This window comes from Dipodomys ordii, unplaced genomic scaffold, assembly GCF_000151885.1.
Source record: "Dipodomys ordii isolate 6190 unplaced genomic scaffold, Dord_2.0 Scaffold14, whole genome shotgun sequence".
Classification (NCBI taxonomy): Eukaryota; Metazoa; Chordata; class Mammalia; order Rodentia; family Heteromyidae; genus Dipodomys; species Dipodomys ordii.
Window position 1 is genome coordinate 9,608,688 of NW_012267230.1, and position 27,304 is coordinate 9,635,991.

A 27,304-nucleotide genomic window follows, 5' to 3' on the forward strand; every position below is an offset into this window, starting at 1 on the left:
TGATGTTTCTTTTTGGGTCATATCATCCCCTTTCTTCACTCTCTCCCAGTTTTTTCCTCCCATCTCCACGCACAAGTTGTATAGCTCATTTTCATCATAGTGTTTAGTGAGTACCACTGCTACATGTGTTCACTCTGGATCTGGGTCCGCTTTGTGTATTTCCCCCGTGTAGCTCCTTCTCCAACCTCTGAGTTTTCAGACATGAACAGTTATGTGTGCAATCTGTCTGCTCATGGTTTCATAGCACACTGTGATCCAAAGAAGGGGGGCCTACAGGTTACACTGTGTCTCTAGAGCTCAGGGTTTTATTATATACATCAATGCAGTATCATCATTTTGTAAATCTTGAACACAACCCCCACCTCTACCCCCTGAACACAAGACTGAAATAAACAAAATAACAGGAAAGCCGGTTGCAAAGATCAATTGATTGGTTGGGTGGACCAAACGTTGCCTCTGGGTGGCATTTCCCTTAGTGAGGAAATGCTGGGGTGCATTTCTGAAGGCAGTGCTGAGAGTTTCGAACACCAGAAAGAAAACTCCAATGAACTGACAAGGGAAAAAGGGACAGCAGCAACTACTTGACAAAATGTGTTGTGTGTCATTGGACATCGTCTACTCCTCCAACTGATGATGATTTTTAAAACAAACAAACTCTACTCTGTGTCGGACACATGGCAGGAACTACAGGAATTCTCTAAGGGAAGTGGTCTGCATTGCAGAGTTGTTCTCACAGGGGCTGTGGGGGAGGTGAGACTTCACCATGGCAAGGAGCCAGCACTCCAGAGACCCAGGAGGGAAGGGCTCCCGACAGGAGGAAAGGCAAGTGTATGGTCCTTGAGGTAGAGGCGATGCTGGCACAAAGAAAACCCGTGAAAACAGAAGAGTGGACTAGGAAAAAGTGATCTACACACACACACATACACACACACATACACACACACTCATCATATATGTATCCTCTATGAAGTTATATGTGTGTATTCATTTTAACATATTTACAGAGGGAAGAAATAGTTCACAAAATAAAATACACAAACACATACACATACATATGTACACACACACACACACCCATAATATGAGTGTAAATATGGGACAGTTTGTAGGGAAAGAGGATGATCAGCATGAATAACAAAGTATATCAGGTCTTCATGTGAAGATAGGGTGGGGGTTAAATCTGATCAAGGTACAATGTGTGTATGTGTATGAAAATACCTTACAGAAACCTTTTTATAAATTACCATGCACTAACAGCAAAAAAAAAAATCTTGTTTTACAATAACAGTGTAGGATCTGAATTCAGCTACCTCTGAACTCAGCTGCCTCTCAGCTGATCTGCAGGACAAAAAAAAAAAGTCTGTAAGAAACGATCTTTTTCAAACATACTTAGGCAACTACCTGGCCAGCTATGACTGAAGCATTGTTCCACTGGTGACCTTCTTCAACTCTGAACGGGTGCGTGAATTTTTCTTTCAACAGTACATCTGCAGGATGAAGTCCTTCCTGCCTTCCCCGTCACCACTCAATCAAATAAAGCAAACACCAGGCCTCACCCTGGCACAACTGCTGATTCATGGGCTCTTGATAACTCAATGTTTTGTTAAAATGTCAAGAATGTCTGAGAATTTCCAAGGGCTTCCTTTGGAGGACAGATGAGATGTTGCCACAAAGTCTGCCCCCCTGCCTTTCGACCCTTAAATCGATGTTGGAGCACTACCAAGTAAACAGGGTATTTGTGGTCAGTAATTGTGTCCTAAATATTCAGTCATTATTTCTAAAACAGTATGAACCAAACGTCTCATGGTGATGCAACTTAAAAAAAAATCCATGTGGTTTTTTTGGACCTCAGTTTCACTATTTACATGAACTGACTATAAACTCTGTGGACACACACTCACACAGAGAGCTAATATCTGTATATTTAGCACCAAGTCCTAGCAACTAGAATTAAGTACATACTCAATAAATACTCAATGAGCAAACAAATTCTCATTTCAATGAATACAGTGGGGAGGGTTGAAGTGAGCAAGGCAGGGGGAGAGGAGGTGAGGAAGAAAAGGAGAATACAGATAAAGAAAGAAAACTCAGTGGCTCACACCTGTAATCCTAGAAACTCGGAAGGCTGAGATCTGAGGATCGCCATTCAAAGACAGCCCTGGCAGGAAAGTCCATGACACTCTCATCTTGAACTAACCTCCAAAAAGCCAGAAATGGTGCTGTGGCTCAAGTGCTAGCCTTGATCAACCAAGCGCTCAGGGACAGAGCCCAGGCCCCGAGTTCAAGCTAGAGGATGGGGATTGAGAGGGTAGGGGAGAAGGGGGGAAAGGAGGAAAAGGAGGAAGAGGAGGAAGGGAAAGGAGAGGAAGGAGAAGGAGGAGAAGGAAGAGAAGGAAGGGGAAGGAGGGGGAAGGGGAAGTAGAGGTAGGGAGGAGAGGGAGTAGAGGTAGGGTGGAAGAGAGGGAGAAGAGGGAGGAGAGGGGGAGAGGGAAAGAAAGAGAGAGAGGAAAGAGAGGGAGGGAGAAAGGAAGGAAGGAAGAGGGAGGGAGAAAGGGAGGGAAGGAGGGAGGGAGAAAGGAAGGAAGGAAGAGAAGGAGGGAGGAAAGATGGAAGTGGAGGAAGGGAGAGAGGAGAAAGGGAAAGGGAAAGGGAAAGACACAACAACTCATGGAAGCATAAATTTTCTCCAGTGTTAGCTTCATTTGATTTAGACATTATCTTTTGATTTTGAAAACTATTTCTTACCTAAGAACGGCTGGTAAAAGGCCAATATTCTTTGGAACAGGGAATTTAATACTTGCTTTTACTTCATTTCCTTTTCTGGCAAAAATAAAGAGTTAAGCTGATCCTCGCTTCTCCAATTTTTCCTGCCTCATCTTTAATCATCTCTGAAACCAGAATGGCAGGGCACTGAACTCAACCCCTCAGCTCCCTCCCGCCCCAGGGTCCTCTGGGAGAGACTTTCCTGGCTGAGTGATTCCACCCAGGTACTGCCAGACAGACACAGCATCCAGCACCCACCCGAGAGAGGTCAGCAGGCTGGGAGGGAGGGGGACTGGGTAGTGTCTCTGCCTCCATACAACAGAGCTGTGTTTAAAGGAGAAAACTCGGGACTCTGCTTAGAGATTGACAGAATCATGGTGCACACACAATCCCACACCTAATACCTAAACTAATGAGTTTAAGTCTCCATTTAATGAAATATTCCTAGTGTGATTACACTTGCTTGCATTAATGGCGTTCTCAGATGAATGTAATGAGATTTCCCTTCTCGACTTATAATTAACTTTATTGAGTATGCTTCTTGGGAGTTTTCAAAGCTGTTTCCTACAACCTTGCTATAAATTATTTTAATATACATATGTGTTACAATACTAACTACATTGCTCAATGTTATGTTGACTGAATTCTGAAAAGAGAACAAGTTTTTAACACTGATCCATTCGAGAAAGGGCAGCCTGACTGAATGGGAGAATCCTGTGAAAAGAAGCCTGTATTGAATCAGGCTCTGATGGCTCACGCCTGTAATCCTAGCTATCCAGGAGGCTGAGATCTGAGGATCCAGGTTCAAAGCCAGCCTGGGCAGGAGAGTCTATAACAGTCTTATCTCCAGATACCACCAGAAAACCAGAAGTGGCACTGTGGCTCAAGTGGTTGAGAGCTCAGGGACAGCGCCCAGGCCCTGAGTTCAAGCCCCATGACCAACCGCAAGAAAGAAAGAAAGAAAGAAAGAAAGAAAGAAAGAAAGAAAGAAAGAAAGAAAGAAAGAAAGAAAGAAAGAAAGAAAGAAAGAAAGAAAGAAGGAAAGAAAGAAAGAAAGAAAGAAAGAAAGAAAGAAGGAAAGAAGGAAGGAAGGAAAGGAAGGAAAGGAAGGAAAGGAAGGAAAGGAAGGAAGGAAGGAAGGAAGGAAGGAAGGAAGGAATAATTGTGGAGGGGAAGGGAAAAAACAAATCGTTTAAATAGGGATACAGGTGGATCCATTGCAACAATGAGATGTACAAGTCGTTATGTGGAAAAACGAACTTTACAACTTTGATGGGGGGGAGGAGGATTGGGTGTGGGCGGGGGGGGGGGGAGGATGGGAAGGGATGGGAAGGGGAAACAAAGGAGGAGGCTACAATGCTTGATAAGAAATGTACTCATTATCTTGCCCATGTAATTGTAACCCCTCTGTACAGTATTTTCACAATAAAAATAAAAATTAAAAAAGAAAGGAAGCAAGCAAGCAAGAAAGGAAGGAAGGAAGCAAGGAAGGAAACAAGGAAGGAAGGAAGCAAGCTGTATTGAACTCTTGGTAGACTCATGCTGAGATTTTAGAATACCACCACCACAATGCAGCACTCTGAATTTACTACTAAAATCAGTGTGATCCTAGTCAAGCTAAGATACTGCTCTTCTTTCATGTAATTGGTATAAAACTTGTCAGACCTACTTTTAAAAAAATCTCTATTCTTAAGACTAAAATTCTCCCAACGAAAGTGAGCAGAAAGAGTCAGGCTCACACCAGCTATCGGGGAGGCTGAGATCTGAGGACCACAGTTTGAAGCCAGTCTATGCAAGAAAGTCTGTGAGACTTATCTCCAATTCACTGGGAGAGAGTTTTCTCCTTGTTCGTTTGAAATGGGGTCTCCCTGAGTAGCTCCGCTAGCCTCCATCTCCTCCTCCTCCTGCCTCAGACTCTGGAGTGCTAGAATTAGGGGTGTGTGCCACCACCACACTTGGTCATAGTACACACCTGTTCATGGAGTTAAGGAAAATGAAATGCGGATGCAGCAGGGATGGCACACACGCTAGTGTTCATCTATTGTACTTTTTATCCACACCGTCATTCACCTAGAGCCACAGGACTTCATCCAGATATTGGATAATGAAAACATTATACCAAAGGAAATGCACATAAGGCCAAGGGCAGGCTTCTCCTGGAATGAGAGGATTAGAACTCGGTGTCTGTTAAACTTAAGCAGACCCTGTGTTGAGGGCTCTCTCTGCAGAGGCCTGCAGCTGGAGGAAACGCCAAAGCAAATCTAATTAGGAAATACCACGTGGCTAGCGCTAGTAGCAATCTTCTAGAAGAACCCAGGAGACGACTTTCAGAAAGTGATTCTTTTTTTCCCCCTTTACAGGCTGTTTTTCTGTTGCGCGCGCGCGCGCACACACACACACACACACAATCTCATTTTCTGAGCAGAATATAAGACATGTTTGGAGCCATCAAGATTCTGACTGGCCTGGTCAGCCAGTATAAATAAAATATTAAGATCAATACCCCGAATGGAACAAAAGCTCTCGTATCTTAAATGGGACGAGAAGAAAAACATTAAGAAGGGAACAAAAGGCTAAGAATGGGACCAGCTGCTCCAGCATTTCCCTAAAGAGGAACTGACAGGCTCTCCAGTCCTCGTCTACACAAGTGTGTACACACACGCATACACCGTGGGACACACACAAGCACATGCGTGCACACATGCACATACATACCTGTCATGCAAAATCACGCATGCCTGTGTACACACAACCACACTGGATCACACGTGTATATACATCCACGCAGTGTGCACACCGGAGAACATACACACACATGCATGTGCACCTATATGCACACACATGCACACGTGTGTTCACACTCTCCCTTCTTAGGAGGCCTGAACACCTCATGGCAAATGGAGTGTGCACTGTGGACAGGTTCTCTTTCCTAGTGTCCGTGGATCGTCAAAGGATGTAGCACTTCCTTCAACAACCCACACGGGACACAAGCTCCTGCACCTCAGGAAGAGGTAAGTGATTAAAATCGCGGGCCCCTCACCCTCTCTGAACCTCAGTTTCCCCATCAAGGCCATGGCAAGAACAACACCAGGACAGTCGTGCGCACTCTGCACAGCCCTGCGCTGAACGAAGTCCGCGTGAATGCTGCCCTCTTGTATACATTCACCCTTACGCTCTCATGTGTCTATTTACCTTCGTATCCACCCCCTAGCTAGGAAATTACTCCCAAACTTTTAAAAATATTTGGGGATATCCTCGCCAGCATTTCCAAAAGTCAAGTGTGGGATGCCATCTGTCCTCAGTTTGGGGTGAGAGCATACTTGCTCAGTCTGCAAGTCTGTAACCCAAACCAAACGCCGAAGCCGCCGTGCATGCGTGCACATGTGGGACACCATGTGCTTTGTCCTGTGAGGAAAAAACCCACAGCATCGTCCAGGCCACCACTGCTTCCATTCCAGCATTGACTGGTTGAGTTGATTGTTGGTATCAATCCTAGGGCTTGAACTCAGGGTCTGGGCGCTGTCCCTCAAGGTGAGCGCTCTACCAATTGAGCCACAGCGCCACTTCCAGTTTTCTGGTGGTTCATTGGAGATAAGAGTCTCCCAGGCTTTCCTGCCCAGGCTGGCTTTGAACCACGATCCTCTGATCGCAGCCTCCTGAGTAGCTAGGATGACAGGCATGAGCCACCAGTGCCTGGCAAGCAGGTGAATGGTTCTTGTGCCTGCAAGCACTTTTGTACTGCAACCATAAAGTTAGTTAGTGCTATTTTATGTCTCTACTACACCATCAGAGAATATTCCAAATCCAAAATTCTACCAACAGGTACCACAAGTCCTGGAGCACAGAAGGACATTTGCAGAGAAACTGAGAAAAATCTAAACAATGGCTACAATGTAGCTTAAAGGAACTTGTCACAAGTGAGCTGTGACAAATGTGGTGGCACTGTGGAATGAGGGGTTAAAGTTGGTTAGGGGATGGGAGGAACCCACAGAGCTGCAACTTTGCTGTGAATAAGAGCATTCCGAAAAAAGACACTTTCGAAAAATGTCATTAAGAAATGAATTGAGGCTGGCTGCTAGTGACCCATGCCTATAATCCTAGCGACTCAGGAGGCCGAGATCTAAAAATCCCAATTCAAAGCCACTCAGGGCAGGAAAGTCTATGAGACTCTTAGTTCCAATTTACTACTCAGAAAATGCCAGAAGTGGCGCTGTGGCTCAAGTAGTAGAGTGCTAACCTGGTGTGAAAACAACTCAGCCCAGACCCTGAGTTCAAGTCACACACTCACACATACACACAATTATAATAAGAAAGAAAGAAAGAAATGAATTGAGCTACAGGATTATGTCATCTGCCAGAAGGAACAGTTTTACTTTCCCCCTATTTGTCGATGCTCCTCTCTAGCCTTTTTTGCTCTTCCAGTAGACAATGAAGATGGGTGGAGGGGAGAACGCAGTCAAGAATTCATTAGATATACTGCCAAATTGAGAAATGTAAGGGAAGGGGTGGGTCAAAGGGAGGTAAGACTGTTCAAGGTCGTCACACAGATCAGGAGGCACTGACCCCATGTACTGCTTTGTGCTCTTACACAACTACTTCAAGGTAATAATCATTTTTGAAAAAGAAGTGAATTAAAATCTGTTGGTCCAGGTGATAGTCATAACCCTTTACCCACCACTCCCAACATTAAGAACACCAGATGGCCCCAGCACCCCTGGCTCCCCCTTGTGATGCCAGCTACTCAGGAGTCTAAGCTCTGAGAAGATCAAGGTTCAAAGCCACCCAGGCACAAAGACTATAAGACTCTTATCTCCAATTAACCACACACACACAAAAAAAACCCACACCAAAAATGGAAGTGGATCTGTGGCTCAAATGGTAGAGTACCAGCCTTGAGCAAAAACAACAACACAAAACATCTAGAGGACAGTGTCCAGGCTCTGAGTTCAAATCCCAGTTTAAAACAATAACGCTGAACAGAGCTATGTTCGCTCTCCATTCCCAAAGGAGGAGGGGAGGGGCGTTGCGGGAGTGAAGGCAGAGAATGTGCGTAGAACTCAGGGACACAGTGAGCCTCCAGAAGCAAGCTGTAATTATACAGAAGCAGAGGAGGGCCCACAGAAAACCACCATCTCCTTGGACTCATCACAGAAGCCAAGGCCCCTTTGATGATTGCACTAAATATTTTTAGACAATATTCACTGCATGCCTGGAAAGAGCAGAAACTAAGTGAGCGATCGAAAGAGGAAAAAAAAACCCAGGCTTACATAAAAAGGCAAGTCCGCACACCTCACGGGAAGACTTTAACCCCAGGAAATTTACTCAAGAGGTGAGCCAAAATTTGCCCACACTGAAGCTTTCCCCTCCCGGTCTTGTCTCTCAAACCCCTGGATTTCAACCAAGAAAGTTAATTCTCTTCCCAGTTGGACCTGTACACGAGCAAAAGGCAGACTCTGAATCAACGGCAGTACTAAGAGGAGGAGGCCCGAGACAGAGAGAGCAGCTAGAATTTTCTTGACTCATTAACAGAGACAAAACTGACACTCAGGTCAGACGCCAGTGGCTCACACCTGTGTCATCCTAGCTACTCGGGAGGCTGAGATCTAAGGATCGCGGTGCAAAGCCAGCCCAGGCAGTAAAGTCCATAAGACTCTTTATCTCCAATGAACCACCAGAAAACTGGAAGTAGTGCTGTGGCTCAAGTGGTAAAGCACTAGCCTTGGGCACAAAGAGGCTCAGGAACAGTGCACAGGCCCTGGTGATTTCAAGCCTGGCAACCAACAAAGAAAAAAAAAATTAACGTTCAACAGAGACAAACCCCATTCTACTCCAGCAACTTAATATGCTTAGCAAATTATGACCTAAAAAGAGCATGCTATGCCTTTCTTGGTATAATGCAAACGTGTGCACTACTCTTTATATAAAGCTCCATGATGGGTGCATTTTTAATTCTGCCATGGAGGGCGGCTTTAGTTTCCCAGTTATCAAGCTGCATTTCTTCCCTCCTTCTCTATCAGCCAAAATGGGCTCCTGATTGCTTGACTTCTTTGGTCCTTCGTAACTAATTTAATATCAATTATTTAGTCCTATCGCTCCAGAAAATCACCCAAATCATTCCTTCTTCTGTGTCTATGATAAAGCATTCCTATAAGTCAATAAAAAGATAAACAAGCCATTAAATAGAAACCTGTTCTCCCTGCTAAAGACTAAATATCAATTAAACTGACTAATGTAAATATGTCAATGGTTACATGTATCTTACTTTTTTTTGGCTGGTCAGTCCTGGGGCTTGAACTCAGGGCCTGGGTGCTGTCCCTGAGCCTGTTAGTGCTCAAGGCTAGCACTCTACCACTTGAGCCACAGTGCTACTTCTGTCTTTTTTTTTTTTTTTAGTATCTTATTGGAGATAAGAGTCGCACAGGGACTTTTCTGCCTGGGCTGGCTTTGAGCCACGATCCTCAGATCTCAACCTCCTGAGTAGCTAGGATGACAGGCGTGGCTTGTTTCTTTTTTAGGAGGAAAAAACATTGTGTAAACCCAAGCAGGATAATATGAAATGAATAATGGTAGAAGTTCTTGGAGAAATACAATGTGGAAATGTGCGGCATTACTCTGTGAATTCTCCCCAAGGGTTTGCCACAAATGTTTTAGTATCACTTTGCCAGTAGTCTATTACAGAGGCTTTCTCTTTCAGTATAAAAAAAATCACTGATTATTCAGACACAAACATAGACCCAAAGCAAGAATCATAAACCAAGGTAGCCTGTCCCAAGAGATTCTGGGATTATTTAACACCTGGACTGCCATCTCTTGAATTCACTTTCCAGTGTCATGTTAAACTAAAAGCGCTATTTAAGCATCATCAATGAAGTGTCCTGCCCTTTTTCTTGGTGGACTGTTGAAACCTGTTTCTTATTCAATGAACAACTTTAATGAGTTTGTGATACCACTCAAGTATGATTCAAAACCTTTTGGGAGATTGAAACTCCAAATTTAAAAATAAATGAACAACCTTATGAAGTCATGCTGGTGGCTCACGCCTGTAATCCCAGCTATTCAGGAAGCTGAAATCTGAGGATTACAGTTCAAAGCCAGCCCAGATGGGAAAGTCTATTAGACTCTTATCTCCAATTAAGCACAAAAAAAAGCACACGTGATGCTGTGGCTCAAGTGGTAAAGTGCTAGCCTGGAGCACAAAAGCTCAGGGCCAGTGCCCAGGCCCTGAGTTCAAGCCCCAGGACAGGCATGAGAAAATGAAAACCCTGTGAAATGGGTTCACTTTCAACGCCAGTGACTGAACATCTTTGGAGTTCTCTGCTCCATCACTCGCTGAGGGTACTGGGGACCCACAGGTTTCAAGTTTCAGCCAGTTGCTCAAAGACAGCGACAAGAACATGCACACCTGTTCCCACCGAAGCTAGAATTGGACACCACGGTGGTCTTGTCACAAACACCACCATGTATCTTTCAGGCTGTATGATCTGGTCATTAAATTTCCAATTGTGGGTATTTTTTTTTGCTCTGAAATGTGGCTATCTCAAATGCCATTTTATGATCCAATTCCTATATGAGTAACACCAAATGCTTGGATATAATGAAGCCTAAAACATTCAATTTGGTGACCCATATAAACATTGACTTTACTGCCACAATTTCCAAAACTGGGCAAACTGACTGCATGTGGAACTGAAGAAGTATCACAGCTTAAACCTCATGCTTTAACTCAGTGAACACAGATATTTGAAACCTAGGCTGAGGCTCAAGTGGTAGAGTACCTACCTCGCAAGCACCAAGCCCTGAATTCAATCTCTAGTACTGAAGGAAAAGACAAAGAAAAAAGAACTGTGGAAAAGTTTTTTTTTTTGCAATTTTATAGTACAAATCTCTGATTTACCGATAACTATATACATATGTTAATAGAAGCAAGCATGCATGCAACTTATAGGAGAGCTTTAACTTCAGAAAAGATCACCCAGATCATAATAACATGCACTGCCAAGGTGGTTTCTGTCTTCAGAAACCAGCTGCAACCAAATGAATACCCGGCATTGTCTGGATGCTATTATTTTCTTGTTATGTTTTTACATTTATTTATTGCTATTGTAAAAGTGATGTGTAGAAGGGTTAGTTACATAAGTAACATTTCTTTTGAACAATATCACCTGTCTTCTCTCTCTCTCCCAGTTTTTCCCTCCCATCCCTACCCACAAGTTGTATAGTTCATTTTTCACATAGTGTCTAGTAAGTATCACTGCTGCATTTGTTCAACCTTTGTCCCACCATTTCTGTGCACCCCCCAACCTTTCCAAAGACAGATAAATGAACAAACAAAAGGAAATGAAAACAAATACAGCAACAAAGAGGGGGGAAAAAAACCTCTGGTTCCTTGGAGTTCATTTCAATCAATATTATTTTATATGGTCAGGTGCACAATGCTATTGTGCCTATGTGATCCTCTCCTAACAAACTGTGTGAATGCCTAGAGACCTGTATAATTTATCATGTCCAAGTGTATTTTTTTTCTTTTAACATCCAGGGTGTTTACTGATAGATTCAGAGGCACATTCTAACTACCACAAAAGAGGGAAACCATGCAATCTATGTTTCTTTGGGTCTGGTTTACTTTGCTTAATATAATGTTTTCCAAGTCTTTCTATTTCCTTACAAATGGGGCAATGCCATTCTTTCTGATCAAGGAGTAGAATTTATGTACATATACCACATTTTCTTGATCCACTTGTCCACTACAGGGCAGCTGGGTTGAAGCCCATTGAATGGGAGATTTTTACCAGCTATGTATCAGACAAGGGCCTCATATCTAAAACTTTGAGCTCAAAAAATTAAACCCCCAAAAAATAAACTCTCAAAGAAACAACACTCCCATTAAAAAACGGACTTACAGAGAGACTTCTCAGAAGAAGACATAAGAATGGCCAATCATCACATGAAGAAACATTCAAAATCTCTGGCCATAAAAAAATGCAAATCAAAACAACATTGAGATTCTACCTCACCACAATTAGAATGGCCAATATCAAGAAAACTTACAGTAACAGATGCTGGGGGGGGGATGTGGCCAAAAGGGAAAGCTACTACACTGTTGGTGGGGATGCAAACTTGTTCAACCATTCTGGGAAGCAGTGTGGAGGTTCCTCAAAAGACTAAACATAGAGCTTCCCTATGACCCAGCAATTCCACTCCTGGGCATTTACCCAATAGAACACAAACAAGGTCACACTAAAGCAATCAGCACAACCATGTTCATTGCAGTATTGTTTCCCACAGTTGATGTTATTTTGAACCAACCCCTCTAAAACACTGCTCTAATATGGGGTTACCTGAATGCTGGAACCGAGCGCCAGTGATCCATGCCTACAATAATCTTCACAAATCAAGAGGCTGAGGCTCAAGGTTCAAAGCTACCCCAGGCAGAAAAGTCTGTGAGACTTTTATCTCTCCAATTAACCACCAAAAAGACTCAAATGGAGCTGTGGCTCAAAGGCTCAGGCACCAGCCTTGAGTGAAAAAGCTCAGAGGCAGCGCCCAGGCCCTCAGTTCAAGCCCCAATACCAGCAAAAATAATGGCTGAGAATAACCACAAGAATACCTTATTGTCAAAAACAATACCATCTTATTTTTCCTCTATTCCCACTGATGAGTATGTCCACACCAAAAAAAATGTATACATACATGTGTGTTGTTTATATATATGTACATCATATTATATATATATATAATGTAATTATGTACATACACACATACAAACACAGAAGGAATGTCTTTTAAAGTACACGACTATCGCCAAGGATTCACCAAAAGCCCTAAAGACCACCCACAGGAACGCAATGCCCAAAGCACCTCCCCTTCTGGAGTAACAAACCAAATTTACCACCGTCCAACCATGTATCATTCCAACACAGCTGCAACGAAACACCTGCCTCACCCGACACACCCTCAGATTATTTTGTGGGCTATTTTATTTTTACTTTGAATAGATAAAAATCTGTACTGGCATCTGTTCATTGAAAACATCCCAAAACATAAAAGGAACAACTGGTCAACCTCCGAAGGTACAGTAATGGTCCAGAAAAATGGTAAGACCATTGGCTAATCATGTGGATATGAACCAACAAAATAAATGACTGGCAAACAGATTAGCAACCTCAAATGAACAAACAAAAGTAACATGTGAATGACCCAAATGTCCCTCCATGACAAATGAACCAGAAGGGTTCTTAGTCAATAGACCAAGGGGAACCAAGCAGGGAAAACACAGAAGACCCTAAAACTAGGTACATCGCTAACAGAGAAGGCAATCCAGTGAAACCCCATGATGCCACTCTCAGCTCCATCCAGAAGAGAGAAACAAAAACTTCTGACACCATCAGCAAAGAGAAGCCCTTAACGAACCCAAAGGTACACCAGGAAAGCTGGCAATGGGACCATCCTACAAATCACCACGCAGAACCAGAAGCAAGGTGTGTATCTTCTACTTACGAAGATTATTTATGGGGGTTCTCGTATCCATGTTCTCGTAATGCTGGACGTGGACTACAATGTTCAGGTCTCTCTCCATGTGGTCAGTGTTGCAGTGATCCTGAGGTCTCATGACATCTGCCAGGGCCCTGTTTAAAAACAAGAGGAAAAAAAAAAGAATTGAGATCTGTTCATTAAAACAAGGCGATCAACACCTACCATGCACCAGCTCCTGAACAAAAGACAAGGCTGTAGGCTCCATGGAAAATATCATTCCGTTTGGGGTGAGACAGAGAGAGACGGCATAAACTCAGTGGCAGTCAGAGGAGACACGATGACTCCACACAGACCATTTCCCTTGCTTTGTAAAAGCAGCCATAGAATATCGGTGCCATCTGCCTCCCACCCCTTCTGCAGGCAGCTGCTGAGAATTCGATGACGAATACACACACCACGGTCCTAGGTTGCATATCACACACAGAGACTGGCCCTCTAGAACAGAAATGGGCCAACATCTATGGAGTACTTACCGTCAGGCAACCATGATCACACTAACCACATGAGGTACCTTAACTACACAAAGCAGAATGCTATGGGGGAAATTGTGAACCCTCCACAAATGGGGGAGGCAGAAGCAAATGAACTTGCTCAATGTCGCACAGCCAGTGGGCAGTGTCTCAGTCCTCGTATTTTTGTTGTGTCTCACATACTCTCCTGCCTGGGCTGGCTTTGAACCACATTCCTCAGATCTCCGCACTTGGCTGAGAGGATGGGAGCACAGCTCCATCGCGATCAATGACGGTCAAGGTTAGATGGACGCTTAGGAGAACAGCTCAGCATTTTCACATGGAACAGACAACCATCATCAACCAGATCAACCAACACATGTCTTCTTCATCTACCCTCTGCCATGGGTGTGCCTTGACCTACAAATACCTTTAAAAGATACAGAATATTGTAGAGACTATTGCTCACATAGGCATCTTTTGCACGCCCAACACCAAAATTTGCACACCCAAGTTCAAAAGTCCCCTATGGCTGAAGGAAGCATTTCCTTGCTCCCTTCCAGATATCCATCATCACCCTAGGTAGCCCCCATATTTCACTTACCTGGAAGGAGAATGGGTTCCACGTGCAGCAGCCACTATCAAGATGATAGGAACCGACCAATCAGAATAGATGCCAGCTACCAACATCCAGCTGGTTCATTACCAACCATAACACCCAATTCTGTTATGCATTTCTATACAGCTAGATGACCTCTGACCACCAATGCAACGAACATCTTCGTATAGACTTTTTCTTACACTAGGGAGAGCTCTTCCCAGTGTACTCAAAGAGTGACAAGGCTAGGTTTTGGAATGTCCCAGATGTACCTAGCTAATCAGACCCTTGGAGCTCACAGAAAGGGAGATGGAAAAGGAAGAGGAGCTGTGGGGGAGGAATGAGGGGCCAACACCCATCACCTATGAACGCAAGAGCTCCAGCCTGTCTGCTGAGACCTACCCACCCCAAGAGATTCTCACCCTGCCATCTGTCCATCAATGCATTGACAACACCCAGAAACTTGAAGGGAATTGCTGCACTTTACTGGGTCAGAATCACCCCACCTCCCCAGAACTGGGCCCAGTAGAAGGCCTTTTCCTAGGCCCTCCCTGTGTGTCTGCTGAAGACTCAAGTTAGAGACATGCCAGAGCAAGAGAGGCCTGAGGGAAGGTCTGAAGATGATACAATGACCTCGGAGGGTAAGAACCAGGGCTGATGAGAAGTCTCAGGTGAGGAAGAGACATAGTACGGCCCAGAAAGAGGTCTTGCATGAATTTAAAAAAAAAAAAAACCACCACGGAATCCACTAAGAAACAGGAGAATAACAACAGCTCTCGATCGTTTGTTCACTCAATAAATGTTTATTGTCTACTATGTGCCATGCATGATGCGAGGCCCCGGGGTACAGCTGTGCACAAGCTGAACGAGGTCGCAGCCTTCCTGGAGCTTACATTCTATGGGAGAGAACAAGAAAATAAATAAAATATGTTAAATAAGTAAAGGCCGCAAATAAATAAACAAGCACACAGAGGGTAGTGCCGTCAAAAGAGACTGGTGCACAGCAGCGATTTTCCACAAGAGCCCGGAAACACCAAGAAACGATCCAAACGTCCTCCAATGCATGGATGAGCACACACACGCGTGTGATACGAAACAGAATAGTACTCAGCCACAAGAAGGGAAGAAGCCCATACAAGCCATACGAAAAGCCCAGCCAGAAAAGCCAAACACAAAAAGCCACAAACTATGATTCCTTGTATGCAAAATGTCCACAACCACAACGGGCAATTGCACGGAGAGCGAGCGAGCAGTGGCTCTTCGATTGCCAGAGGCCAAGGGTTAAGAGAGAAGTCATGGGAAGGGGCAACTAATAGATATGGCAGGTTTTCTCTTTAGCGTGACTAAAATTACTGAGCTAAACAGTGGCCATGATTGGCGCAATGTTGAGATTGTAACAAGAAGTCACTGAATTATATACAAAATTGTCATTGAGAGATGTGGTGCAACTTCATGAAGAGGCAATACTTCAGGAAACAGGAGGATTCAGGAACATGATGGTACAGTTTGCATTTGGAAAGTTCCAGAAGGCCCATGTGTTAAAGCTTGGTCCCCAGCTTGGCACTCTTGGGAGCTGGTGAAAGCTGGAAGGGGTGGCACGGGCTGTGAATTTGGTCTTCTAGGTCATGGGGGTGGGGGGAAGGGGGCGTGGCCTGGAAGGAGACTCCGGAACCCTCATCTCTTCTGCTTTCTTTCTCAGTCTTTGACCATCGCTCTATCACATACTTTCTGCTCAGGGGTGCTCTCCCACCGTGGGACCAGAGGCAACAAGCCCTACTGGTCAGGGACCCTTCGGAATTCTGCATTCCCACAAAACCTTTCCTCTCTGTAAGTCCATGTCTCCTCGAGTATTTGAGCAAGTCACAGAACGCAGACCGACACACGGAATCCACTAAGCAACAGAATAGACAGGAGAAGGCATCTCAGGGAGGACACATGGAGGTGCAAAGGGTCTGAGGCAGGAAAGAGATAGATACTTGAAGACCAGCCAAGGATAGCAATAAAACTAAGTCGGGCAAGTCAAGAGGAGGGTACTTGGAGGAAGGAAGGAAAAACTGCCCCCAGTCAGCCAGCCCAGCTAATCAGCCAGCGGAGGGCCTGAGCGGAGTTTTGAAATCCAAGTTCAGGCTCCTTCCTACCTCTGTGCGGCAAGCGGGGAAGTTGTGAGGTGGGGGACAGAGGCCTACACCCTCTCCCCCCTCCCCCAACCACCTAACTTGCCTTTCGCACTCCTAAACAGGTGCTTCATCCTGGACGTCAAGGGGTCGCTGAATTCCTCTGTAATTGAACGGAAAATTATTTATGCATTTTCCTTGAGCAAGAAGCCAGGCTGTTCCCCCAGACACGGGGATTTCCCCCCACCAAAAAGATAGGAAAGGAAGGTGATTGGGAGTGGCTACCATGAGTGTGGACCACACTGCCATCTTCAGAGGCCCTGGGCTTCTCCAAGGTGCTGAAAACTGGCGCATGCCAGTCTCAAAGCCAAGGATGCCCCCACCCTGCCCCGCCACTCCCTAACTCCACCCCAGTCCACCCAGCCGGTCCACCGTTCCCAGAATATGCAGTGGAGATGAGGAGTCTTAGCACCATTCACTCCCTGGACAAGAAGTCTCCAAAGTCAGCCTACTCCTACTCCAAGGACTGCGTAAAATGAGCCAGCCTGGGGAAAGAACATGCCTGTTCTGCATATGGTCTTTCATCCTTAAAAACCTAAGAAGAGCTGGGCACCAGTGGCTCACGCCTGTCATCCTAGCTACTCAGGAAGGCTGAGATCTGAGCATCACAGTTCAAAGAAGCCAGCCCAAACAGGAAAGTCCATGAGACTCTGATCTCCAATTAGCCACCAACTGGAAGTGGCGCTGTGGTTCAAGTGGTAAAGCACTCACCTTGAGCTGAAGAGCTGAGGGACAGCACCCAGGCCCAGAGTTCAAGCCCCACAACCAACAACAACAACAAAAATAAGATGAATCTGGCCCTGGCATGGGGGCACACACACCAGGCATAACTTGCAGCCACTTGGGTGGCAGAAGATAGGAATATTGCAATTCAAGACCAGTTCAGGGACTTAGGGCGGAGGGGGGGGTGGGGGGGAGAAGCTGTGAGATCCTTCCCATGCAATGAGCCCAGGTTACAAGAACACACATGTAATCCTAGCTACACCAGAGGTGGTGACTGGTGGAGGATCTTAAGTATGAAGGTGGCTTGAGCCAAGAGTGCAAAACCCTTATCAATAAAACAAAACTACAGCAAAGTGCCACGGTTTGAGGGGTAGAGAGCCTGCCTAGTAACCACAAGGCCCTGAGTTTAAACCCCAGAAACTTTGGGGGGTAGGGGTAAGAAGAGGAAAGTGGAGAGAGAGGGAGGAGGAGGAGGGAGGGAGCTCAGTTTAATTACATGGATGACAGTACAGTCAGACTAGTCATGGATGACTGACTAGTCCATCCCCGTCCGGTATTAAGAATCAGAGACTCTGAACCCAGCAAGGGGCCTCTCAGCACCACCCTGGCTGGGTCACGCTGCCTGCATTACAGCCATTCACACCCAAAGGGATCATACGGGCTATGTCCTTTTTTTTTAATTGTTATTATAAAAGTGATGTACAGCCAGGCACTGGTAGCTCAAGCCTGTAATCCTAGCAACTCAGGAGGCGGAGATCTAAGGATCACAGTTCAAAGACAGCCCAGGCAGCGAAGTCTGTGAGACTCTTATCTCCAATAAACCACTAGAAAACCACCAGGCACTGTGGCTCAAGTGGTAGAGCACTAGCCTTGAGCTGAAGAGCTGAGGGATAGTGCCCAGGCCCAGAGTTCAAGCCCCACAACCAACAACAAAAAAAAAGTGATGTACAGAGGGGTTACAGTTACACAAGTCAGGTAACAAGTACATTTCTTTTTGGACAGTGTCACCCCTACCCCAGCTCTCTCCCAGCTTTCCCCTCCCATCCCCACTCACAGGTTGTGTTGTTCATTTTCAACATAGTATCTAGTGAGTACCACGGGTGCATCTGTTCACCCTCTGTCCATTTCTGTTCCCCTGTATACTCTCCCAAAACCAGATACACGAACAAACAAAACCAAAAGAAAAAAAGCAACAAAGGGAAAAAAAATCTCTTGTTTCCATTTCCTGGAGTTCATTTTTGACAAACATTATGTTGTAGGATCAGATGCAAGTAGACGTTGTGCCTTTGTGCTCCTCTCCTGAGACTTTTTTTTGGCCATACTAACCTCCACAACCCAGACAACGTAGCTTGAAAAATACACACTATACACAGACGCACTCACATACCCCTGACAGATCCACAGGCCAAAGGCAGAGCTGGGCAAGCACAAGAAAGCAGAAGTAAGCCAGGTGTAGTGGCACACACCTGTAGTCACAGCCCTGGAGAGTCAGAGGCAGGAGGGTGGTGGGTTCAGGGTGGGCAGCCTGGACTACGCAGTGAGATCCTGTCTTGAAAACAACAACAACACCTAACAGACAATACAGAGTGTCTGGGCTCCTTGGTCGCTTTTCACCGGGATAAAGCAGGGATGGTCTCTTCAGATCCAAACAAATCAGCCAAAAATACTCAAAACCCTCCTGGGGAATATTCCAGACATGGTTTTGTTTATTTATTCATGAGGAACATCACCTTCTGTGCCCATGATGCTTTGAAATCGTAGCTAATAAGAATAGGAAGTCATCCCAACCCAGCCACAGTTTCTTCAGTGATGTTTATCACACTTCTGGTCCCAAACTCCAGTAATTGCACATACTTTCATTTACAACCTATCTCCTAGTCATTCGTGGGCCCGTGCATCTACAAATTGACAGTGTGTGTTGGGGTACATAATTTTTTACAAAAAAATTTAAATGTGGACGTGTGAAAACAAAGAAATTATGACAGCCAAGGGAAAGAACCAACCATGCGTCATTTAAAAACAAATGAATGCCTAAGGACCTGGCACTGGTCTGTGGTCTATAGCTTGGGCATTCCTTAGACTTTTAACTTGCAATTTTAGTACCTAAGAGAATTGGTTTTAAAAATGCAGAGTCTGACTCAATAGCCCGAGGTGAGAGATGAGAGTCAGCTGACGTTTTGAGAGGACCAGCCACCCAGTACCCACCTGATGAGTACTGAGATCTTAAGTACTATGAAGGTTAGAAGGGTCCATTCCCCCCCCACCACCCGTCCACATACTTGATCAATCTTACTCTAGATATTCTTGGATGATGAGATGAACATTAAATAGATGAACTGCATCAAGCAGATGATCAACCTTCATATAGGTGGGTGCCATCTTATCCTGTGGTGGTCCAACAAAAGACCACCCCTTCCCCAGAAAGGAGAGAATTCTCCCATAGAAGGCCTCAGAACCGAAGCGTTGTATTACTTCTGGGTCCAACAGCATCCAGCCTGCTGGCCTTCACCCTTGACCTAAGACTTGTCCCCAGACCCAGGACTTACAAGCTCCATACATTGGTTGTTGGGCAGGCGATAAGTGCTTTCCTTATTGGAGGAGGGAGGGAGGGAGGGCACTCCACATTGCCAGATGCCAGTGGCTCAGAGTGGCTCAGGCTAGAATCCTAGCTACTCAGGAGGCTGAGGTCTGAGGATCGAATTTCAAAGTCAGCCCTGGAAAGAAAAATCTGTAAGACTCTCATCTCCAATTAACCACAGGGGGCGGGGAGGAGGGAAGCTGGAAGTAAAGCTGTGGTAGAATGTCAGCTTTGAGCAAAAGCCAAAAAAAAAAAAGGCTAAGAAAGAGCATGAGGTCCTGAGTTCGAGTTCAAGCACCTGTGCTGGCACAAAAAAATAAAAAGAAAGAAAAGAGAAAATGCTTTGACATTCCTTAGCTATGTTCCAGGCCCTTGTGTTAACATGATCATGTGTGAAGTTGAAAAATGACTGAATACCAGCAATTTCACCAGATTCGACTCTCAGTATTGCTTGCTGGCAGGTTTCCTTGTGTGTTATCTGACCCCCAATATTTTTGCCCACTGGCTCCGTGGAGGCAGAAATACCTCTACTACCATAGACAGCCCACACTGAGCCTGGAGGTCTGCATGTGTGCCACTGGATCCAATTGGATGTGTGAACGGAGGAATGTACCATGTAACTATGTCCACCAAGGCACCAGAAACCACAAGAGTCAACTTCCCAGGCATCAGCACACAACTCTGAAGACAAGATGATCCTGTCCTTGTTTCCCTGGCTGTGATGATCACAGAAGATAGCAAACCTACCAACCAATAAATTAGTAACCTCAAGCTGGCGTCGGTGGCTCACGCCTGTAATCCTAGCTACTCAGGAGGCTGCGATCTGAGGATCATGGTTCAATGCCAGCCTGGGCAGGAAATTCTGTGAGACTCTTATCTCCAATAAACCACTAGGAAACCAGAAGTGGCGCTGTGGGTCAAGTGGTCGAGTGCTAGCCTTGAGCTGAAGAGCACAGGGACAGCGCCAAGCCCAGAGTTCAAGCCCAACGACCCACAAAAGCAAAAAAACAAAAATTAGTAATCTCATAGTAAACCACAATACGGAGTAAAGCAGGTAATCCTGAGAGATACACAGAAGGGGAGGGGGAGGGGGGGTGGGAGGAGGGGCCAAATAAGGGTGAGGAGTCAGAAAAAGCCTTCTGGGAGCAAGACTCTGAAGCTGACACTTGAATAATGGACGGACGCATGGTGACAAGCTTGCCATCTGAATTCTGATGGAAGAGAATCAGAGCCCAGGTGGGGATGGGCTTGGCCCCGCTCAGGGAGGAACAGGGGAAGGTCACTTTACTTTGCCATCACCGTGTGTGAACAGAAGATGATAGTCTTTCCCAACAGAGTGCTCTGACAGGTGCCCGTAGCTCACGCCTGTAATCCCGGCTACTCGGGAGTCTGAGATCTGTGGATCGCTGTTTGAAGGGAACCTGGACAAGAAAGTCCATGAAACACATATCTTCCATTAGCCAGCAAAAAAAAAAAAAAGGCCAGAAGTACAGAATGTGGCTCAAATGATAGAGTGCTAGCCTTGAGTGAAAAAGCTCAGAGACAGCCCTCCAGCCCTAAGTTCAAGCCCCAGAACTGGCAGCAGAACAAAAAGCAAAGGGAACGCAGCCACCAACCAGTGGCAGACAAAGCCTACAAGAAAAACAACTTCAGAGGGTGACATTGTCCACCCAGAAATATGCTCTTCACAACTTCAGAGATGTTCCCTGACCAACAGCCATACACAGGCACACGTGGCCCTGCTCGGGCTCAGACAGCTGGGCCAGGCCACGGGTTCACCCCCCTGCCCCCCCACAAAGTGTGGTGATCGAAGCCGGGCAGATGGGAGAGAAGCTGGAAGACAATATGAAAACACAACCAAAACAGAAGAAACACACCAGGCACAGGAAAGGGGGTTCTGAATCCTTCTTCGCAAAGGATTCTAGCTCTCAGGATTCTGTGCTGTGCCCTTTCCCAACTTGGATTTTTCTTTTTTTTTTTAATTCTGTTTGAAGATGAGCAGAAGAATGACACGTGAGCTCTGATTGGCCTCCAGTGGAGAGAGCTTCAGACGCCGACGTGTTCCCTGCCCTCAAGGTCGCTGCTCACCAACGCCTCCACCAAGAGACCTGGCCCAGCCAGGGGCAGACGTAAAATATATATATACACCTCGGCCCCTTGATCCGGGGCGAAGGCACACAATGTTTGTTTGCTGGGCGCTCAGCCGCTGTCAGAGGTAGGAGGAGGCGGACGATCCTGCAGGTGTGAACTCCAAGGCTGCCCGCTGCCTAGCAGGCAAGGTCCCTACCCTCTGGCTCTGAAATCAGAGCACCGGGGAGCTGGTGTAGCCTCTTGGAAAGCAAGCCTCCTCCCGCGCCGCTGCAAATGGCAGCCTGTCACAGAACCTACCTCGTGGGGGAGGGGTGTGAAATTAAATGAGAATTTACACATAAGCTTATGGCAAAATTGCAAAGCCAAGCCAGGGTTCTTCGATATCACCCAGACAACACTTCGCGGTGTGTTGGAGCTAGATAGACTCCAACCTCTCTTCCCTAGGCTGCACACGGCGCCAGCTCCTCCTGAGCTGATGAAAATGCAACTCCAGAGAGGTTCGGAGACCAGCCTGGTGACACGGAGCAAGGGTTGGACAGTGAGATCTGAACATCACTCTACTCAGTAGACACAAGGGGACAGGTTCCAAGAAGAAGAACACGAGAAAAGGTCATCGTGGCTGAGCAGGGTGTTACTTGGCAAGCCTGGTTCTTGGGGAATTCGCAAAGAAGGAGAATCTCAGAGAGGTGAAGCAACCTTCCCAAGGTCACACAGCTAGGAAGTGACTGAGCTAGGATAAGATCTCAGTACATTCGGGCCAGTCAGTCCACCCAGTTGGCAGGTGACAGAGAGAACCTCAGAGCCACCTGTCACAGACCTGAAGGAAAAGCCCCGGCTCTGAGACACATCTGGGGGATGCGGGGATATTCCGTTAGGGCTGGGAATTCCAGAACAAAGAGCAGGGAATTGTGATTGGCATGGTGATGGATCTGTTGAGCATGCTTGGTCCTAAGAGATCCAGGCGGACACATTTAGGGGCTCGGTGTCAAGTCTGCCAATTATTATCCAATGCTGTGAGCAAAAAAGGAAAGAAGATGGTAGAGAGAGGGAGGGAGAAAAGAGAGGGGAGGGGAGGGAGAGACAAAAGGAAGAGAGGAGAGAGGAAAAAGGATGGAGTACACAAGAAAAAAAATCTAAGAATGAAATATTGAAGCAATTAAGCCAATCTGGGGGGGGGAACCTAAAACCAATTTAGATTAGTAGTTCTCAACTGGAGGGTAGTTGGGGGTGATGTCCCTCCTCTTCTACATCTGGAATGTCTGGAGATTTTTTTTTCACTTTGGTGACAGGTGCAGGGTATGGATTGCTGACTATCAAGCCCGAGAAGTGAACATGCCAAGGTCAAGAAACCTTAGCCTGGGCACAGGCCAGGGGAAGATTCCTTATTCCAGCAAGATCCTTGTGTGTTTACTGTGGTTCACAATGACAAACTACGGGAAACTTTAAAAAAAAATAGCCATACGTGGAAGTATCTGGCAGGCAACACAAAACCTCATCGCTTGGGGAGCTGAAAGACAAACCCTTCCTTCAGAAAACCTGCTGAAGCTGCATAGAACCAGCGTCTCTGCGGCCCTCTCAGGATAGCCTTCATTCCCCCTGCCCCATCCCTGTCTGTCTGTCTGTTCTCAGCTCTCATCTCAGGCCTCTGAAGCTGTACACTGCTGAGCCAGAGAGTTCTGTTGGGAAATCAAATATTGGGGGGGTTCCACAAGTGTGCAATGGTTTTGCAGCCACCTGCTATGTCCTTGATAAGAGTGCTTTGGGGTGGGGGACAACGCAAGAATCCCTTGCAGCTCCAGACAAGAATGAAGAGGCTGAGGCTGCCTGGCCCCCTAGCAGCCTCTCGGCAGTGGCCCAAGCTTGGAGTGCTGGCTGCACCAGACGATGCCCAGGTAAGAGCTAATGAGCCAATCACCACACGGCAGACAACTCTGACAACACGCTAGCAGAACAAGAAGCATTCGCAGAAGACCTGGGAACAGCCCAACAAACACGAAGGTGACACACGCATAGAAAAGCAGCAGCAAGGAAGTACAAATTAACAATCACACCAGCCCCCTTCCTTCCTCTCCGATTCACCGTCCATCGCCTGATCCGGTACCAAATAATTCCCAAACCCAAGATCTGTTTCTCCAAAGCGTAGACTACTTGAGCATGGGGAGGTGGGGGAGAAGGGGAGGGAGTAGAGCCGATTTCTGGGGCCCATTCCCAACCTATTGATTCAGAATCTCTGTGAATGGAACTCAAGACCCTGCTCTTGGGAACCCCAACACCCACCCCCACCCTGGCACCACCCTCCAATCCTGAGACAGCGTCTGAGCACATCTGCTTACTGCAGGCACAAGTTGAAAGCAGGAGACCAGAAACTATACCACCTCTCATCATGTGACTTCGGCCAAAACTGTGGGTTCCTCATATGAAAATGGTAATTAAAAGCACCTGTTTCATAGGGTAGCCTTGAGAACCGAGTCCCTTCCCCCCCCCCACATATACACATACACATACATACACGTACGTGTATACACACACACACACCCTGGTGAGCCCCAGCAAGTGTTTGTCTTTTTTTTTTTTCTTTAACAGTGATTGGCTAAATGGTAACATCACCTGGGATACTTTTCAAATACAGAGACTCAGCCCCTACCTGAAACCGTCATTTAAATAATGAAAGGTGGGATTCCCCACACCACAAGGTCTCCTTTAAAGATTTACAGGTGATTCTCTGTCCCCAAAAAGCAACCAGGTGGGGGGAAGCTGCCTTAGAAATCAACAATTCTCTGCTTCAATTAGAGCCACTTGCTAGTAATTTTTTTTTTCCAGATGGACTTTCTTTATTCTAGAATTGCCAAAATAAATACCTGGAGAGCCTGTCTGGGGGCACTGTTGTCCCAGGACTGAGTACGCCCTAAATGGTGCCTGTAAACAGATCTTTTCTGGCATCTGCAACCCACTCTACTAATCACACACCTCTCAAAAAAAAAAAAGAGCTGGTAGGGGGCACAACAAGGAATCCGGGTGCCTCCTGGGTCCTGAGGAACTAGTGGAGATCAATTTGGCCCAGGTCAAAGAAGTCTTGAAGGTTGTTGGGGTCTCCTCCTCCCAAACACACCCTCAAAGGCTGACTTCTCTCCAACATCACCCCCTCCTCCCACACCTGGAAGGGCCTCCTGAGGGCGGGCTCTGGTTGGGCAAAGCTGAGGGGAGACTCAGGCTGCTGTCCACCTGCACGCAGCCTGCCTGTCTCTCAGCAATGTCCCGACAGAGCCACACCACTGCTGTGGCCCTTCATCCATTTCTCCCTCCACACTTGGCACAGACCTTGGGGACTGGTGTTCCCCTGAGGACTGGGTCTTGAGGAGGGGACCCAGCAGCTGGTGGAGTTGGTGACAGGGGTTGTGGGACAGTGGGGTTTGGATAGACCTGGATTTCCTGAATCCTCCACAAGCTTGTTTCTCAATCTCAAACCCTACTCCCTACCTAAACCAACCAGGACCTCCTCACCTCCTCTCTTCCGGGTCCCCTCCAAGTCCTTCCCCTTTAGGGGACAAAAAAAAATTCATCAGATACTCTGCGTATAAATAGAAAATAATTACTACTGAGGTGGTGATGTTCCTTTGCCTATTTTTGGTGGGTGTCTTTGTTCAGATTTTTTAAGGCACGCACAGGAGCGCGTGCACACACACAGGCATGCACACACAGACACACGCGCACACACAGACACACTGGCCCCTGGTGGGGGGGAGGGGGCGGGACACAGGGACTTCGTTACCAGGATTGAGAAGAAAAATAAAGGGGTGGGGGACAATTAAGGCGTCCACCCCAGCCCTGTCTGCTTCTTTGACCCGATCTCGCTTCTCCACGACCTCACACCAACTCCCAGGCTTCTCACACCCGCACATGCACACACACACACACACGCAGACGGCTCGTGGCTGCAGTCCTGCTCCCAAAGTTACTGAGTTGTGAGGCTTTACACACACACACACACACATGCGCGCGCGCGCAAAAGGCAAACAGCTCCATTAATTTCTAACTGCCTTTCCTCCCATCTGCTGCGACTTGCATAACGAATAAAAAGCAGGGGGGAAAGTTGACGAATGGGGGTGCAGGGGTGTGGGATGAGGAGTGGAGGGGGGGTGTGTGGTGGAGGAGGGGGTTGTCCCGGCCCGCGGACTCCGTGCCAGCCCCGGGGTAGGGGGGGCAGGGGCGGGCAGCATGCAAGGATGCCTGCGGCCTCGGGAGGGGGACAGGAGGGAAAAGCGGGGCTCCTGGTTGAGCGGGGCGCACGGGCAAGATGAAGTCGCGGTTCCCCCACGCGAGGCTTTTGTTCTCGCCCTCCCCTTCCTCTCCCCCCCTTTTTTGCCAGTTCCCTCCCTCACGCGGGGCCTCACACACACACACACACACGCCCCCCCACACCCCGTCCTTTGGAGACTCGCCTGCCTCTGTTTACCTAGAGGTTTAGCATCTGTCTGGAATTGGGGGTTGGGGATGGCGGTGGAGGGGGGGGGCGCATGGATCCCTTTCTCCCAACCTCCCGCCGCCCTTACTCCCGCAACAGGGGTGAGGGCTGAGCCACCCCCCCTTCCCGCCATGGCAGGCACACAAGCTCGCCCTCGCCTCGGCCCAGCCCCGCGCCCCTTCCCCATGCGCGCACGCGCGCGCGCACCAGACAAAGTTGGCTTCCCAGGGGACCTCCCCCCTGCGGGGAGAGCTGGGGTGAGGGGGGAGGACTCGGAGGGAAGGAGGGAGCTTTGCCCCCCCTCTCCCCGAGAGGAGAACGGAGCGGAGGGGGGGGGAGGAGGGAGGGCAGCCCACCTGGACATGTGCTCCCTCTGGGGTCGGTGTGCCTTCTCCAAGCCCAGCTTGGTAAAGATGCCCACGAGCACCATGACGGCCACCACCCCGCAGATGATGTAGACGATCAGGTTGGTCTTGTCCTTGGTGGGGTCGTGCAGGGGGTCGTCCTTGCGCGCGGGGGGCTTGCCGGTGTTGAGCCAGAGCGGGGTGTCGTAGTTGGTGCAGGTGCTCTGGTTCAGGCGCCGCTTCTTGAAGGTGCAGCAGAACCGGAAGCCGCACGTCCCGCAGCAGAAGATGAAGTCGCCCGAGCTGCAGTTGAATGGCGGGTCCCACTGGCCCATGACATCGAAGTAACCCCGACAGAAGTCCGGCGTGGGCGCCCGGGTCGGGGGTGCGTCCGAACCCCCGGTGCCCTCGGCGGCCTCTCCGGAGGCCGCCCCGGAGCGATTGCCTCCCGTCAGCACCACCACGCCGCCCAGTTGCGCCAGCGGCCCGAGCCCGGCTCGCTCCTGCGCCCGGCACACGCGGGCGCACAGCTCCGTGAGGCAGCAGCCGAGGAGCAGCCGGAGGACGCGGCGCATCGTGTCTCCCAGCC

The 27,304-nt window shown here is 47.4% G+C and overlaps 1 protein-coding gene across 2 annotated transcripts in view; it reads right to left on the reverse strand.

The window, feature by feature from the left end:
* The window catches only part of Shisa9 (shisa family member 9), a 195,327-nt gene extending 168,037 nt beyond the window's left edge, over nucleotides 1-27,290 (reverse strand). For both annotated transcript variants that reach the window (XM_013011478.1, XM_013011479.1), the window contains exons 1-2: nucleotides 26,728-27,290; nucleotides 13,261-13,388 (exon numbers count right to left, since the gene is read on the reverse strand). In XM_013011478.1, coding sequence (XP_012866932.1) covers nucleotides 13,261-13,388; nucleotides 26,728-27,290 — 691 coding nt within the window. The remainder of the gene's footprint in view (nucleotides 1-13,260; nucleotides 13,389-26,727) is intronic.
* Between the last annotated feature and the right edge of the window lie 14 nt (nucleotides 27,291-27,304).